Here is a 14,780-nt window from a genome sequence, read left to right on the forward strand (position 1 = left end):
TGTCAGCCGCAGTCCGAACCCTCGGTCTCCCTTTCAGGCTTCGAATCCCATAAAAATAGATAATTTAATAGGACGGCGCAGCAGCAGGGTCGGCCCAAGCTGGGCACCTCTGGAGAAGAACACGGTTTCATAAAGTCATGGCTGATCTTCTTGTGTCTAAAAAAGATTCAGTCGAGGATCACCAAGCTCTAGGTTACATCCTGCAGCCAAAGGCTTCAGCAGTTGGTTGCTCATGCCAAGCAGGCCAGCTACTAAGGTTAACCAAAGCACATGATTGGGATAGTCAGGGTTAGGACAACTTCGGTTTCCAACACGGCCAGCTCCAGCTGCCCTTATTACCACAGAGTGAACGCAGCTCATGAAATCTGCATGGAGATCTGCTTTGTAGCAAATTTTTTGTAAAAAAATTGATTAAACACAGCGTAGCCCCAGGTGATGTGTGAGAGAGAACCATTTTCCAAAGAAACTTCACAAAACCTCTGGGATTTCAGAGGACGTTTCAGTACTTACATGGGCTTCTTCCACAGTGGAGGTGGGTGTGATGTGGGCTGGCAGAGCAGGGAAGCTCAGAGCAGGGGGAAAGCTGGTCTCATGCCCTGCAGATCACCAAGCTTCCTGCCAAGGACACCCACATCTCTGTGGAGGCCCCCAAGGTGACCTTGGACCCTGAAGAAGTGGATGCAGGACCTGCAGCCCTGCTGGGTATCGGTGCTCCATGGATTCTGTGGAGCACGTCAGGATCAGACCGTGCCCTCTTGGGCTGGGCGTTGTGGGTTGATTCTTGGAACAGAAAGGAACCTGAGTAGTGCCTGAATAACCCTAATATGGAGCGTAGCGTGTTGATGAGTGATGTGTGAGAGTCAGCGACCTCCACCAAAAGAGAACGCCTGCTTTTTCAAATAACTTTGGTTGGTTTGGTTGTGTATTTGCAGGCAAAGGTTGGTTTACTGAAGTTGTGAGTATTTGTAATTTATTTTAATGATGTAAAGGGAAATGATGTTTGAAAGTTAAAAGCTAGTACTTAACAACTAACCAGGTCCATTTGACAGAAAATCTGCTGTGTTGGGGTTACACATTGGGTTCTTTAGAACGTTCAGTTACATTATAAAGAGTTTTCTACTTCTTTCAGCGAAGAGAGAACCAAGATGAAAGTCAGGAGGTGCTTCCTGCTGCTGTTGTTGAGTTTTACAGCTTCTTACATGCATAATTTGCTCAAGGAATAAATTACTTTTCTGCACAATCCTCAGGGGAAATATACCACAGTGTGGTAGAAAGATGAACACTTCAACGTACCTTCAGGTGGCTGAACCACTGGTGGTGCTAGCTCTTCTTTTAGCCGGTGGATTGCTAGTCATTACTAGAGCTTTAAGTGGATCATTGAAAAATCACATTTTGAACTGAGTTCCCCCCACGTGTGGTGGTGGCTCTCCCCAGGGTGGCTTTCTGCTGAAATCTGTAAAGTTTGTCCCAGCTGGAAGCTCAGAGGAGCTTTGAGAACCATGTGAAGGACCCTAAAGCTCTGTAAATAGTGTCTGAAACTGACTGGCAGGGAGGCTCAATCACTCTTCAATGGTGACTTTGTGAGTAAACCTAGTTTCTCACGCAGACTGTTGCTTCTAGGTTCAAGTATGGTGGGTCCACACAGCGAGACATTTTGATTGTGGTGACACTCAAGTTTGCTGCACTGATGAACTCTACATTTAAATTATGATTCCTGTGATTTCTTTGCAACGGTTCCTCATCTTCCAGCCCAGTGACAGCTGGGGTAGAATTATATATCATTGGTAGTTTCAACTTGAAGAAGTGTTGTCTGTCTTTTAAAGATTTTGACCTGATCAAAACGTACCAAAATGGACAAAGTGAAGTTTACCTACACATGACTCGTGTCTGATGCCTGGGAATGAGCCTTGTGGCACCAGGGAAAGTAAGGTTGATGCAGAGAAGGTTATTCATAGCCTGTCTTTAAGTAATTTTTTGTTGTTTTTCAGGTCTCAGAAACTGAGAGGCTTTCGTACGTGGGGAATAACTTCGACAACGAAGTTATGAAATGTAACTCCCTGTGCAGGTATGGGTTTTGCTGGCAAAGCAGGGGCAGCGGCACGGGGGTGAAGCAGACAAATTGTTCAGACACAGAGTTCCTTAAGGTGGCTTCCTTAAAGCTGGCTCAGAAGCTTGTGCCGAAGCCTCAGTAGGCTGTGATTTGGATCAAGAGGATTTTGGCAGGAGGCTCCTGGCAGGTGCACTGTCTGTGCATGTTACACCTCTTTGGGAGCTGTGATGTTACGCACAAACAGAGCATACTTGAAAAGGGCTTGTGGAAGAAAGGGTGAGGAGATGTTTTGATGGAGCTGAACCCAGGAATAACAGCTTTGTGTTTAAGGAACTAAGATTAAGCAATGGCCAGGGTCGTCATCTGCTTTCCAGGAAACCCCATGGTCATTAATCACCACTAAACTTCAGCACCACAGCCCAACGCTGCGGTGTGAACTGATAAGCTGGCTGTGCCGTGCACCGCAAAAGGATGCATTGGTGAAACCACCAGCCTTTTTGTGTCCTGGTTTAAGAATGTGACCGTTGTGGCTCTGGGGCGGATCCCACTGGCCTCCTAAGGAGTATTCCTCATGTGAGAGCTCACTCTCTCTCTAACGTGGGGAGGTGGTATGAAATAATCTTGCTTTCTGACACCAAAGGTGTTCCCGTCCTCTTTTGGTGTGTATTCCAGCCCCTGCAGTAGCCTTCACCCCTCCAAAGTGTGTGTGATGTGCGTGTCAGGCTTGGCTCTGCAGGTCCACTCCAGGTACCCCATGTGGTTTGCTCACATGGCTCATCTCTTCTCTAGCTGGATTGCACAGACCTGATCCTGTGCGACTAGTTAAAGTAGAGGTAGGGTGAGGGAGTGAAGAGCAGAGCTGTGTCGAAGGGTCAGGAAGAGGAGGTGCTGTGGGGGGGCAGTGCCCTGGTGCTACATGTTCTGGATAAGACTGGACATCAGGAAGCATTTCTTTACCCAGAGGGTAGTCCAACACTGCAACAGGCTTCCTGGAGAGGTGGTCGATGTCCCAGGCCTGTCAGGGTTTCAGAGGCATTTAGACAATGCCTTTAATAATATGATTTAACTTTTGGTCTTTAATAATGTACTTTGATCTTTGGCCAGCCCTGAATGGTCAAACAGGTGGATCATATTAGCATGGTAGGTCCCTTCCAACTGAAATACTCTGTCATACAGTTCTGTAAAAGGAACTGGTTTCATCTCTGCAAATAGTCTATCAAAACATGCTAGTACTAACCCTTGTTCTCTTCTCGGACAAGACCTGAATATTCAGATATGACAGTATGAGATGCTGGAGCTGAAAAAAGGCACCAAGGGGATTTTTCTTCTTGAGTTTGGAAAGATAAATTTAATTTAATTAATAGGTGTGATACAGGTATCAACACAGTATTATCTCTAGGCAGGTTTAGAGCTCTCATCTCTGACCACTGATCAAGCAGTGGTTTTAGTGGCTTTAGTGGTTCCTGCATGCACCTCTGGAGACTCCGAGCTGTCGAAACTAGCAAGGCAAGTTCACTGCCGATACATGTTCAGCCTCAAGGGCTGGTTTTGCTCTGGATGTGCGCATACCACAGGATCTCCAGAGATGCTCGCAAGAATCAATTAAGTCATTTCTTGCTTTTTTTTTTTCAAGTTTTCCCACCCCATCCTTCTGTCGCTTTGCTCCTATATCTGCTTCAGCTGCAGGCATGAGGATTTGCTGTGGTGGATCTGTTCCCTTAGCTCTTGGCAGCTGCTCAGCCTGAAACTCTGCACCACAGCTGCTAATGTCAGGGAGCAGAAACCACCTCTGAGCAAACAGCCTGTTTATTCTGAGTGGGAAGTCAATGAGTCCACCAAACATCGGAGCTTCTCAGACTCACAGACCGGTGGGATTGGAAGGCACATCTGGTGATCACCCAGTCCAGCCACCTGCTAGAGGAGGGTCACCACAGCAGGGTGCTCAGGATGGTGCCCAGGCAGCTTTGGGATCTCTCCAGAGCAGGAGACTCCACAGCCTCTCGGGGCAGCCTGGGCCAGGGCTCCATCACCCTCACAGCAAAGAAGTTTCTCCTCCTGCTAAGGTGGAACTTTCCAGGTTCCAGTTTGTGCCCGTTGTCCTGTCGCTGGGCACCACTGGGCAGAGTCTGGCCCCCCTTTAGCTATTGATCACATTGAGGAGGTCCCCTCTCAGGCTGCTCTTCTTCAGCTGATCAGCCCCAGGGCTCTCAGCCTTTCCTTGGCACAGAGATGCTCCAGCCCCTCCTCATCCCTGTGGCCTCCTCTGGACTCTCTCCAGTAACTTCTTGTCTCTCTTGAACTGGGCAGCTCAGGACTGGACACAGGACTCCAGATGTGGCCTCACCAGCGCAGAGTGAAGGGGGAGGAGAACCTCCCTTGACCTGCTACCACACTCTTCTTCGTGTACACCAGGAGACCATTTGCCTTCTTGACCATCAGTGCATGTTACTCTCATGGGGGACTTGTTGCCCAGCAGCACTCCCCAGTCCTTTTCCCCAGAGCTGCTTCCTAGCAGGTCACCTCCGACCTAGAGTGAAGGTGGAGGAGAACCTCCCTTGACCTGCTACCACACTCTTCTTCGTGTACACCAGGAGACCATTTGCCTTCTTGACCATCAGTGCATGTTACTCTCATGGGGGACTTGTTGCCCAGCAGCACTCCCCAGTCCTTTTCCCCAGAGCTGCTTCCTAGCAGGTCACCTCCGACCTGTACTGGTGCAGGAAGTGTTCTTCCCCAGAGGCAAGACCCTGCACTTGCCCTCGAACCTTGAATGAGGTTCCTACCTGCCCAGCTCTCCATCCTGTCCAAGTCTTGCTGAATGGCAGCGCAGCCTGGCAGTGAGTCAGCCACTGCTCCCAGTTCTGTGTCATCAGCAACCTGGCTGAGGGATCACTCTGTCCCCTCATCCAGGTCAGTGATGTTGAAAAGACTGGACCCAGTCTTTTGGCTGGGTGAGAAACTGGTGCCATTGATACCCTGGTCAGGTTCAGCCAAGGGCGATAGTACTGCCTGTTCTTGGTGGGTTGTGGGACGTGGTGAGGAGCAGCACAAACCTTTTGGGCTTGCGCTTCTGAAATGTGGGTTGAGAAGAAATTTACCTGAGAGAAATTGTCCGATTTCAGAGGTGGTGAAGTCACATTTCTGAGAAGCTCTGAGGACTTAAGGTGACTTGTACTAAACAGAAAAATGGCCATAGGGAACCTGAGTTTTAAAAACACAGGAAACTGCAGAGAAGCCCTAGGAAACCAAGGGTCCTAACACGTTAAAAAAAGACAAAAGATGATAGCTGCAGGCACTCAGACTTCATCTGTGCATTGCAGAGCTAGTTTCGTTTGCTTAAGACTTCTGTGTTTACTTAAAGCACAGGCCTTTCTGTTTATATACATATATGTCTATATGAGCATGCCTTGGAGGTAACTTGTTTTGCTGCAACATTTGGAGTGCACTTGGAAAACTGGTGTTTGCAAGGCAGAAGAATTGGCAGGGGTTGAGGAGCACTTGAGGCTCTGCACCATGTATTCTAAACAATGTCTTCCACTGGAGTGTCTGCCACTAACCACTTGCCCCTGTTCTTCCCAGGTATTTTGTGGGTGTGTTAGACAAGGACTCTGGGCAGATGGAGGTCTATAATGCTGAAATATTCAACATGCAGCCCTTGCTGTCAGGTAGGAGGATACTGCCTTGAACCCAAGCACCAGTTTATTCCCTTAGCGTGGAGGAAGGGGCCTATGTTACACTCTCCGTCTAAGGCCTTGCATGATGTGAAAAACAAGAGGGAGGAGAAAGCCAGGTGGAATTTAGGGTGGAGGTTAAGCAGGGAGCCTTGTGGATGGGAGGGTGGAAGTGCTGGAATCAGAGATGGAATCGTTGCTGTTCAGAATAAGTGCAGCCTTGCCTAGGCGTGCTCTACTGAGGGAAGCCTGGGGATTGTCAGGTCAAGGGACTGCATCACTGAAAAACAAAACAGCTTTTTCTTCAGCAGAAATGCTTTTTGTTACTGAACCCAGGAGGATAACCCAAGAATTCAGTCTTCTGGGATCTTATTTTTCTCCAGTGCCACAGGACATGGGTAATGCTGTAGTCCACGTGTTATGGTCATCGGCTTCATAGCAAGAGTTGTCCTGGCTTTCCTCTTGGTTTTTTTTTTTTCCATTCTAGGTACGTTCTCCCATATTCAGTGTGTCCTTTAATGGGCAAGGCCTTAGGGAGGAGATGTTGAAGTGATGTGCCAAGTCTGTCAGAAACGGATTAGAGCTGAAGGGATACCACATACCTGTGCTGTCTTGGGAGCTGCAAGCCAAGCATACTAACTCTTGTTCTTTTATAGATAACTTAGTACCTGACGACACGAGGGATTATCAGAACAAGTCCTACAGGGAGAAGGTAAAGTCGAAGCCCCACATCATGTTCTGCTGTGACCAGCTCACGGTGGCAGATGAGGCTGTGATACTCGGTTTACTACAGGGTAAACCTGTGCAGGTCCAGCACTGTCTCTGTGCCTTGGAGGTCTATAAGGCAGCACAGTATTAGTCCCTAATGTGGCAGTGTTTTCATAATTATTTTAGGCTGATTACAGTCCCAGTTACTTCCTGCTCCCTTTGCACATCAGGGCTTGTTGTGGGTTGAATTGTGCCCAGTGAAACGTTTGGAGTTTTCTTGGAGAATGAATGTGAAATGTGTTTTCTCTTAGATGTGTAGTGTTTTCAGTTCAGTGACATGTTTTGATTTGTATCTCTCTTGCAAGGTGGATTTGTGCATTGAGGCCTTTGGTACCAGCAAGCAGAAGCGAGCTCTGAACGCTCGGCGAATGAACGCAGTGGGCAGTGACGTTCTGAACACAGCTGTGACAAAAGCAGCAGCAAACATTATAGACACGAAGGGAGTGACAGGTAAGAACATTGTCTCAGGCTTTAAAGAAGGCAATCAGAAGTGTCTTCTCCTGTCTGTGCCTTACTGAGTGTGGTAGAAAGAAGAACGGGATTTACTTCAAATGACTGAGGCGGCAACTGGTCTAACGGCTGAGACACACACATGTGGAGGAACTTGCAGATATTCCTGGTGGAAAAGGAACTGCTTCCTTCTGATCCTGCTAGGCTTAGTGTGGGAGTTGCCTTAGTGTGGGATGAGGGCAGGTCCCTGTGGTGTCAGTGTCTGTCCCTGCCTGTTGTCAGGAGCTCTTCTGAAAGTCCTTGTATATCAGTTTGCTGGGATAAAGGCAGGTCTGAACCGAGATGCTGAACATTCATTAAGATGAACTGTACCCTGGCTTCACAGGGGCATGAATATGGAAAAGGGACCGTGCCTGGAACCAGGTCCCTGCCCCATCAGATGCCATCCTCAATGCTGCTGTGAGCCAGGCTGATGGATCCAGTTAGGCTTCTGCTGTGAAGAGCCTGCAGCAAAGAGGAGTCTGCTATGGCCTTGTTAATTGTCACTGCTGCAGGGAACATTTGTTTTCCAAAGCATCTCTCTGAGCTAATGTCTCAAGGAGAGTTGATAACCCTACTGGTGAGGTGGCTTCTGTATTGAGTCATCCAGCTTGTGCCACACCCCTGCCACCCCAGCCCCTGATCAAGAAGGAGGTGGAAAAATGACAGAGGAGTCATGTCAGGGCCCCAAGAACAGGCAGGGGCTGGAGCACAGAGCTGACAAGGAGAGGCAGAGGGAGCTGGGTTTGGTTCATGTGTCAAAGAGGAGGCCCAGGGGGATCGGACAGCACCCACAGCTCCCTGAAGAGCAGTCAGAGCCAAACCTCTCTCAGCAGTGCCAGCAAGGATCAACAGTACAAGCTTCAGTGGTCTCTGGACCTTGGGAGGTCCATGTGGGAGACTGGGACAGCCTTCTTGCCGTGGAGGGTGGTGCAGCCCTGGGACAGGTTGCAGAGTGGTAGAGGGGTCCCCATCCTTGGGGGTTAACAAGCCTTGGCAGGACAAAGCCAGGGTTTCCCTGACCTGGTGCCATGGGCAGTCCTTCTCTGAGCCAGAGGCTGGACAGGAGACTTCCAAGAGCTTCCTTGCACCAGTGCTTCTGGGACTCTGAGTTTCACTGGCTATGAATGAAAGAGTTGTCTGTTGACTAGAACCCATCCGCTCTCACCCCTTCAGTTCCAGGTTGGATGTTGACTCTGCTGTCAGAGCTGCTTTGTGCCAAAAGGGCGTCCACTGGAACCCAGGATGCCAAAACCATATTCTGCCCACCCCATAGAGGAGCAGCAGCAGCAGCCAGTTTGTCTTGGTGCTTTTCTTTCCTCTAGCCTGGAGTGGCTTTTCTAAATGTTAAGAAGCAGAAAGTTCTTGGCAGAAGAGATGACACTAGTCTAAAATACATCATGCTGAATACACAGCAGGCATGTCGGGGGCTCTTGGCCTTTCTCTGCAGTCAGCACCTACGAGTGGCAATAACAAAACAGAACAGGGAAGAGCTGTAGCCTTTCCCTTATTGCTGTCCCAGTGAGATAAACCAAACTGGACCTTTAAACCGTTAAAATTCCATCTGCGACTAAACTGGTGTTGACCCAAGAACCTCCACTGAGCAGAGTTCTGTAGAAAGTAAGGACTTGGGTTTTAGTCATGTTCTCTGTTTTCTTGTTGCATGGTCCCAATGCTGTCCTCTTTCTGCTTCCCTCCTAAGCTTTGATCCAGGATGTGGCCCAAGATGACGTACAGAATGTCTCTGTCTTCCTCCCACCGTGTAATGAAGATGCTGACAAGCGAGAAGATGTCTACAAGTTTGAGGACAGTATCTTTTTCTGTGGCAGAGTGGTTTCTCTCTGGTTTCACCTGTAAGCCTGATATCAGTGGTCTGGTACACAGCATGTGAATGAGCCAAGCCTTCTCCCCTCACAAGCCAAAACCTGAGAGCTGGGACCTGCTGTGTGGAGGTTTTTTGGCCTGCAAGTGCCATGTCCTGCTTCTTCCCTACTGAGAGCAGGATGTCTCCCTGTTGGCAGCAGTTTTACTGGGGAGAGTAGTGAGGTCAGCCATGTGTGGTCAAACCACAGTCCTTTAGAGACTGTTGTTACTGGCCAGCTTATGTTACATCCTGCCTATTTGTAATTTCCTCCCTGCCCCACACGTCTGCAAGTGAGGGTGGGTAGAACTTACCTCACTGTGGGCCATTTGGACCAGAGGGGAGCACAAAGACACACGTGTTCTTTTCTTTAAAACCCTTCCAGTTCTTTCCCCAGCAGAGTACGAAGCATTGCGGGTTCCAGCAGCCGTCTTCGTTAACATCACTCCAGAAGAAATCACCAAGAAAACAGAAGATAAAAGGTAATACTGCTGCAGGCAGCCTTGTAGCTATCCAGGTGGGCCCTGAGAAACTGCGGAATTTCTGTGGGACAGCGTGGCTGCTGCTGCCAGCCCCACCGTACCCAGGCTCATCTTGCCATGGCAGAGGGAGGGCATGTGGTCCAAGTATGGCTGCCTTGGGGAGTTTGGAGTGTAGTTATATTCAAACGAGGATGCTCTCTGCACAGCAGCATGGCTGCCCTTTGGGGAACAGACTGCAGAGGAAGAGTGGAGTCTGCAGGCAGGTGGCAGGAGGATGGTCCATAGAACTGTGCTGAGCATGGGGTGCTTGTGGCAGGGCACTGTCTCAGCCAAGCACTGTGTGCTCTGGAGGGTGCTGTGGCTTAGCGAGCTGACATGGTTGGACACTTAGAGCTGATGAGCCCTTGTGCTGAGGGGCTGAGGTGTGCAGGAGAAGCACAAACCGCATCTCACTCCCTGTGCTTCCCATGCACTTGTGCCGAAGTAGAGGTGTGACTGTGTGCCACGTAGAGAGCCTGTGGTTTCTGTACTGTGGGGACCTCCTTAGTAGCTGCCCACTGAATATGGTGGGCATCAACAAGAAAGTGTGTAGAGGTGACAAGAGAACTCTTCTCAGACAGCTGAGCATTGAAGTTACAGGTGTGTCCTGTCCTCCTGATGATGTAAAAAACTGGATCCTGGTTCTTTGATTCTCATTCTCCTCCCTTCTGTCTCTCTCCTTCAGCCATTGCTCATTTGTCTTAGAGGAGCTGAAGTTCCTGCCTGCTGATGAGAAGAGCAGAGATCACAAAGCCCGGTGCCTCTGGTTCCTGGACACTCTTATTAAGTTCAGCTACCTGAAAGTGATCAAGAAGAAGCGTAAGGGAGTTTTCAGGTCCTCCACTTTTAAGCTGTCTGCTGAGACTTAGTTTGGAATTACTGCAGTAGAAAACAGTAAAGCTTCCCAGAATGAGCCCAGATCAAACAGCTAGCTGCAGCAGTTGCTTTCAGCGTGGTTCATACTGAGGGTGAGGATCTCCATGTTGTTGAGGGTTGTTAGATCAGCATCTGCTGGGAGATGTGTATCTAATCCTTTTCAGTCCCTTTATAACTGCTGTGTGTCAGGATGGCACCGAGAGATCCTCTTGGTAGGACACAGGGTGGCTTAGGTTGGAAATGTTGAGATTCGTTCTAGTTTATCGATAGGTCCATACTTACATTTTCACACTTCAGTCCTAAGCCAAGAGCCTGGAAACTGTCAGCTCTGTCCCTCATCCAGCCTCCCTATTGCAGATGCCAGAGGCTCACAGCACATGATACATCCTTCATATGTCTGTGCTTTTGAGAGTGTCCTCGTTGTCCTTTGCAGATAAGCTCAATACGTGGACCACAGTGATCATACCTCTGTTGAACTCAGGGTCTTGCTTTTAAAGTGACAGGAACTGCTATTCTCCAAAGCACGGCACAAAGTATTTTGGCTGAGATTTTCGAGACTTGCCGTATTGCTTAGAACTTGTTTATCTGAATCTCCTTGTCAGTGCTGAAAATGTCATTGTAGTGTTTTCAGTGGCAGGGAGGTGATGGAGGAGGAAATGGCAAGCCTGGCTGTAAATACCCTCCTGCATTGCTGGAGACACAGGAGTCACCCTGTGTGACTTAGTCAAGGAGGATGTGGAAATTACTAGTTTTGGTGCTAGTAGGAATTTGCTGGTGTGATTTCAGTTTTAATATTTTGAGCAGGGCCATCTATTAAATGGCAGGAAATCTATGAAATACGTGTGTAGGTGTATAGGCACACATTTTAGATTGTGTCGAAGGGAGAGATGCCATTTGTAAAGAGAACAAAAGCTGTTAGGAGCCACTTTCAGACCTAGAAATCAAGTGCCCAGGATCCTTTTAGGTTCTCTGTGTTCCTGGGAAGAGGTGATTAAATGTTTTGGTAAAGAATGCGCTGTTATGATGGGTGGAAATGGAGCAGTAAAAGCAGTATGTATTTCTCATTCCACTGCAAAACCCCTTTGTGTCTTAGATCCCATGGGTCCTGAATGCCCACACCTTATTAGCAAGAAACTCATGAAGAATTTCTCTTCACTGACCTACAACAATGGCAGGTAAGGAAATACGTTTGCTTTGACATTCTTGAGGCAGAGATATGGCAGAGTTCATCTTGAAGGGTCATAGGCACAGTATCAGGAAACCTTCTACCAAATTGGAGGATAGCAGTAGCTTCTGTTGCTTCACACCCTCCGCCCTGTACAGTCATGGATTTGTGGAATCTTTTAGATTGGAAAAGATCTTTAAGCTCCTCGAGTCCAACTGCTCCCCCAGCACTGCCAGGTCACCACTGACCCCTGTCCCTCAGCACCACCTCCACACGGCTGGGAAACACCTCCATGGATGGGGACTCCACCACTGGCCTGGGCAGCCTTGGACAGGCCTAGACAATCCCAATGGGCAAGAAACTGTTTCTCAGGGAACAACCTCAACCTCCCCTGGAACAGTTGGAGGCTGGTTCCTCTTGTCCTGTCGCTTGATGCTGGGGAGAAGAGACCAACCCCCTCCTTGCTCCAACCTCCTGTCAGGGAGTTGTGGAGAGTCAGAAGGTCTCCCCTGAACCTTCTCTTCGCCAGACTCAACCCCTTCCGGTCCCTCAGTGCAGTGGCTCCTCAGTGCACTTGTGCTCCAGACCCTGCACCAGCTTTGTTGCCCTTCTCTGGACATGCTCCAGCACCTCAATGTCCTTCTGGGATGGAGGGGCCAAAGCTGAACCCAGGATTCAAGGTGTGCCCATACAGAGGGCACATCACTTCCCTCGTTGGTTCGTGGCTAGTGATAGTTCATTTGAGACAGTACAGGTCTAAAATGTGTTGGAGAAACTAGTGTGACCAAATGGGGTGCCCCTGGGTCTGCCCAACCATTTCTGGGTGCAGGATGGCAGAGTGGGTACTCGCTTTGGAACTGAGCCTCAGCTGTGCAGCTAAACAGGCAGCTGTTTAGATCCACAGCAGAAATGAGTTCCCTGCTCTGCACCCATATGGACACAGGCCAAAGACTCCTACCTCTGCTTTGCATCTGATTTGGGTTCAGTGACTCCACATTTCCTGTGTTCTCACTCTTGCAATGCAGTGTCCAGAATTTAATCTCTGCATCAATGAAGGCTAAAATCACGGCGTACGTCATTGCACTGGCTCTGCACATTAACAACTTCCAAACAGACCTTACTGTTCTGCAGAATGACCTGAAGCTCCAAGAAAGCAAGTGAGTGGTCGTGTTGGTTTGTACCTGCTGAGAGATGCTCCTGCAAAGAGCCCCTGAGGAATGCTCTGGAGCCTCTCTGGCACCTGAGTTGTGTGGTAGTATCTGCTAGTGAGTCCCTTTTGTGGTAATTTGACTTCATGAGTGTGCTGAAGCTTTATCTTAAAGCCCTGGTGCTTGTAAAGGAGGGTGGTTCTGTCTATCAAGCTTTGAAGGAGCGTTTGCTGCAGAATGGTCCTTGGGTGCATCAGAGGCAATTCAGCTGTTCTGCAGAGACAAAAACAGGCAGCACTGATGTGACAAGACCGGTCCAGTGCCACCCAGCTCTATCTCTTGCCTGACAAATGACATCACTCTTTGCCCTCCTTTCCTCTGGGTCCCTTCTTCCTGCAGTGCTCCTGTCCCTGCAAGGTGCCTGTCGGGGTGTTGGTTCTGACTACAACAAGAAAACTAGAAACAGGGTTTTTCTTGTCACAGTTGTGCTGTGAGAATGTAGTTGGTGTTTAAACGGAGGGATCCCAGGCCCCTGAAATTTGCCCACTCTGGGCTCAGAGCCAAAGAGATTTGTTTTGTTTCTGAAACACTGATGAACTTGAACTTTTCAGCACAGCACCTTGGAGAGGGGTCATAGGCAGAACTGCTGGCCGTGTTTGATAGGAGGATTTGCCAAATCAGGGCTAGTGATGGTAGTTGCAGATAGGTCGCAGCTTCAGGGCAAAGGACCCTTGCTATATGGGCTCCCTAGACTTTTAATGTGCCATGGAAGAATCTGTCCTGTGAGCTGCAAGGCCTGCATTTCCCAGCAGGTGTCAGCCAGAACCCACTGCCAGCTCCTCTGGCTCCAGGGGTCCCTCCTCCGCCATTCTGAACCCGACAGAGTAAACCGGGGATGGGTCAGATGGTAGGTTTCATAGCAGCATTGGCTTTTGGTTTCCATCCATTTCTCTTTTTTTTTTTTTTCTTTTAAAGAGAACTAAGCTTTTTAAGGAATCCACATTGGTTTTCACAATCAGGTTTTTAAAATAGAAGCAGAAGAATATCAACTGTGATGCCCAGGTTTGTTTTTTAACTGCTGTGCTGGAGCTGGGAATACAAGGCATAGGGTGCTGTTGAGAAAAGGGTAGGGATGACAGGGACCTGTTGCACAAATGGAGGACACATAGCCCTGAGCTATGACCATCTGATTGGATGGTCTTGCTTGGAGTGGGAGGTTTAAAGATCCATTCCCCACTGAATCTGTATTTCAAATACATGAGGTCACCTGGGAGGATTCTGGGACTTTTGTGTGCTCAGGATCCCAGCTGAGGTCAGCACACCCATTTCCCTGCTATTCCCTTCTCTGTTTGATGAGCCTCCAGGTGTGTTCTGGCTTGTGCCTCCTTGCCCAAGCTTTCCACACTATCTATCTCAGCCAAGCCCCTCTTCTTACAGCTGAGGATGCTGAATTTCAGTAGCCAAAAGCAGATGTTGTTGCTGTACTGGGTTCTGTTCAACATACTGCGCATGGGAGATGGTTGCACTGGGAGGCAGCCATGGGCTGCCAGCAGCAGTGGCTGAACACCAGTAATGGCTGTTCTCCTCTTCCTAGAGTAGCATTATTTTTTCTCAGCTGACCGCTGAATAAGGCAGCGTGCTTTCTGAGATGGTGGTGCCCAGCTCAGGAGCATTCTGTCCTCCCCAGCCAGGCTCTGGCATGTAGTCCTCGAGCTTCTGACTTGATGATGTCCTTGAGATGCAGACAACGTGTCCTGCTTGCTGGTGTCTCCTGGCTTCTTCCCTGGGGCGAGAGGCTGTTGATCTTTTCAGCAGTGTCATGGCCCCACTGACGTGGTGATTCTCTGCTGTTTTCCAGGATGATGGACATCGCAAGGGCCATGAGGTTGAAGGTCTCCAAGGCAAAGGGGCTGCCAGGACTTGAGAACAATGAGAACCACAAGCTGGGCACACTCTCTCTCCCCTTGCCTGTACAGAAGGCATCAGGGAACCAACGGAAGCGCAAGAGAATTAACTGAAATGCCTGAGAGGGCCCAGCTGCCACCCTGCACACAGAGTGTCATGGAGATGCGTCTGTCTGTTGGGTTTATCTGTCCAGCACTGGCACGTGTCTCTGCTGAAACCCCCTCTCCAGGCTGGGTTGACCACTTTAAACTGCTGCTTTACTTATCGCTTTTTCTACATAAATAGAAAAAATCTTTTTCTTTCTTGTGTGAGGGGAGAAGGGTGTG

At 49.1% G+C, this 14,780-nt stretch overlaps 1 protein-coding gene across 1 annotated transcript; it reads left to right on the forward strand.

Moving 5' to 3' along the window:
- Nucleotides 1-1,988: 1,988 nt before the first annotated feature.
- Nucleotides 1,989-14,580, forward strand: POLR1E (polymerase (RNA) I polypeptide E, 53kDa; the record flags this gene model as incomplete). The annotated part of the gene is made up of 10 exons (XM_010136308.1): nt 1,989-2,065; nt 5,630-5,715; nt 6,378-6,433; nt 6,795-6,939; nt 8,681-8,788; nt 9,225-9,321; nt 10,046-10,179; nt 11,330-11,411; nt 12,427-12,558; nt 14,408-14,580. Coding segments are annotated over 10 exons (1,077 nt in total), but the record flags the coding sequence as incomplete, so codon positions are not given.
- Between the last annotated feature and the right edge of the window lie 200 nt (nt 14,581-14,780).

Source organism: Buceros rhinoceros, unplaced genomic scaffold, assembly GCF_000710305.1.
Source record: "Buceros rhinoceros silvestris isolate BGI_N320 unplaced genomic scaffold, ASM71030v1 scaffold6630, whole genome shotgun sequence".
Taxonomy (NCBI): Eukaryota; Metazoa; Chordata; class Aves; order Bucerotiformes; family Bucerotidae; genus Buceros; species Buceros rhinoceros.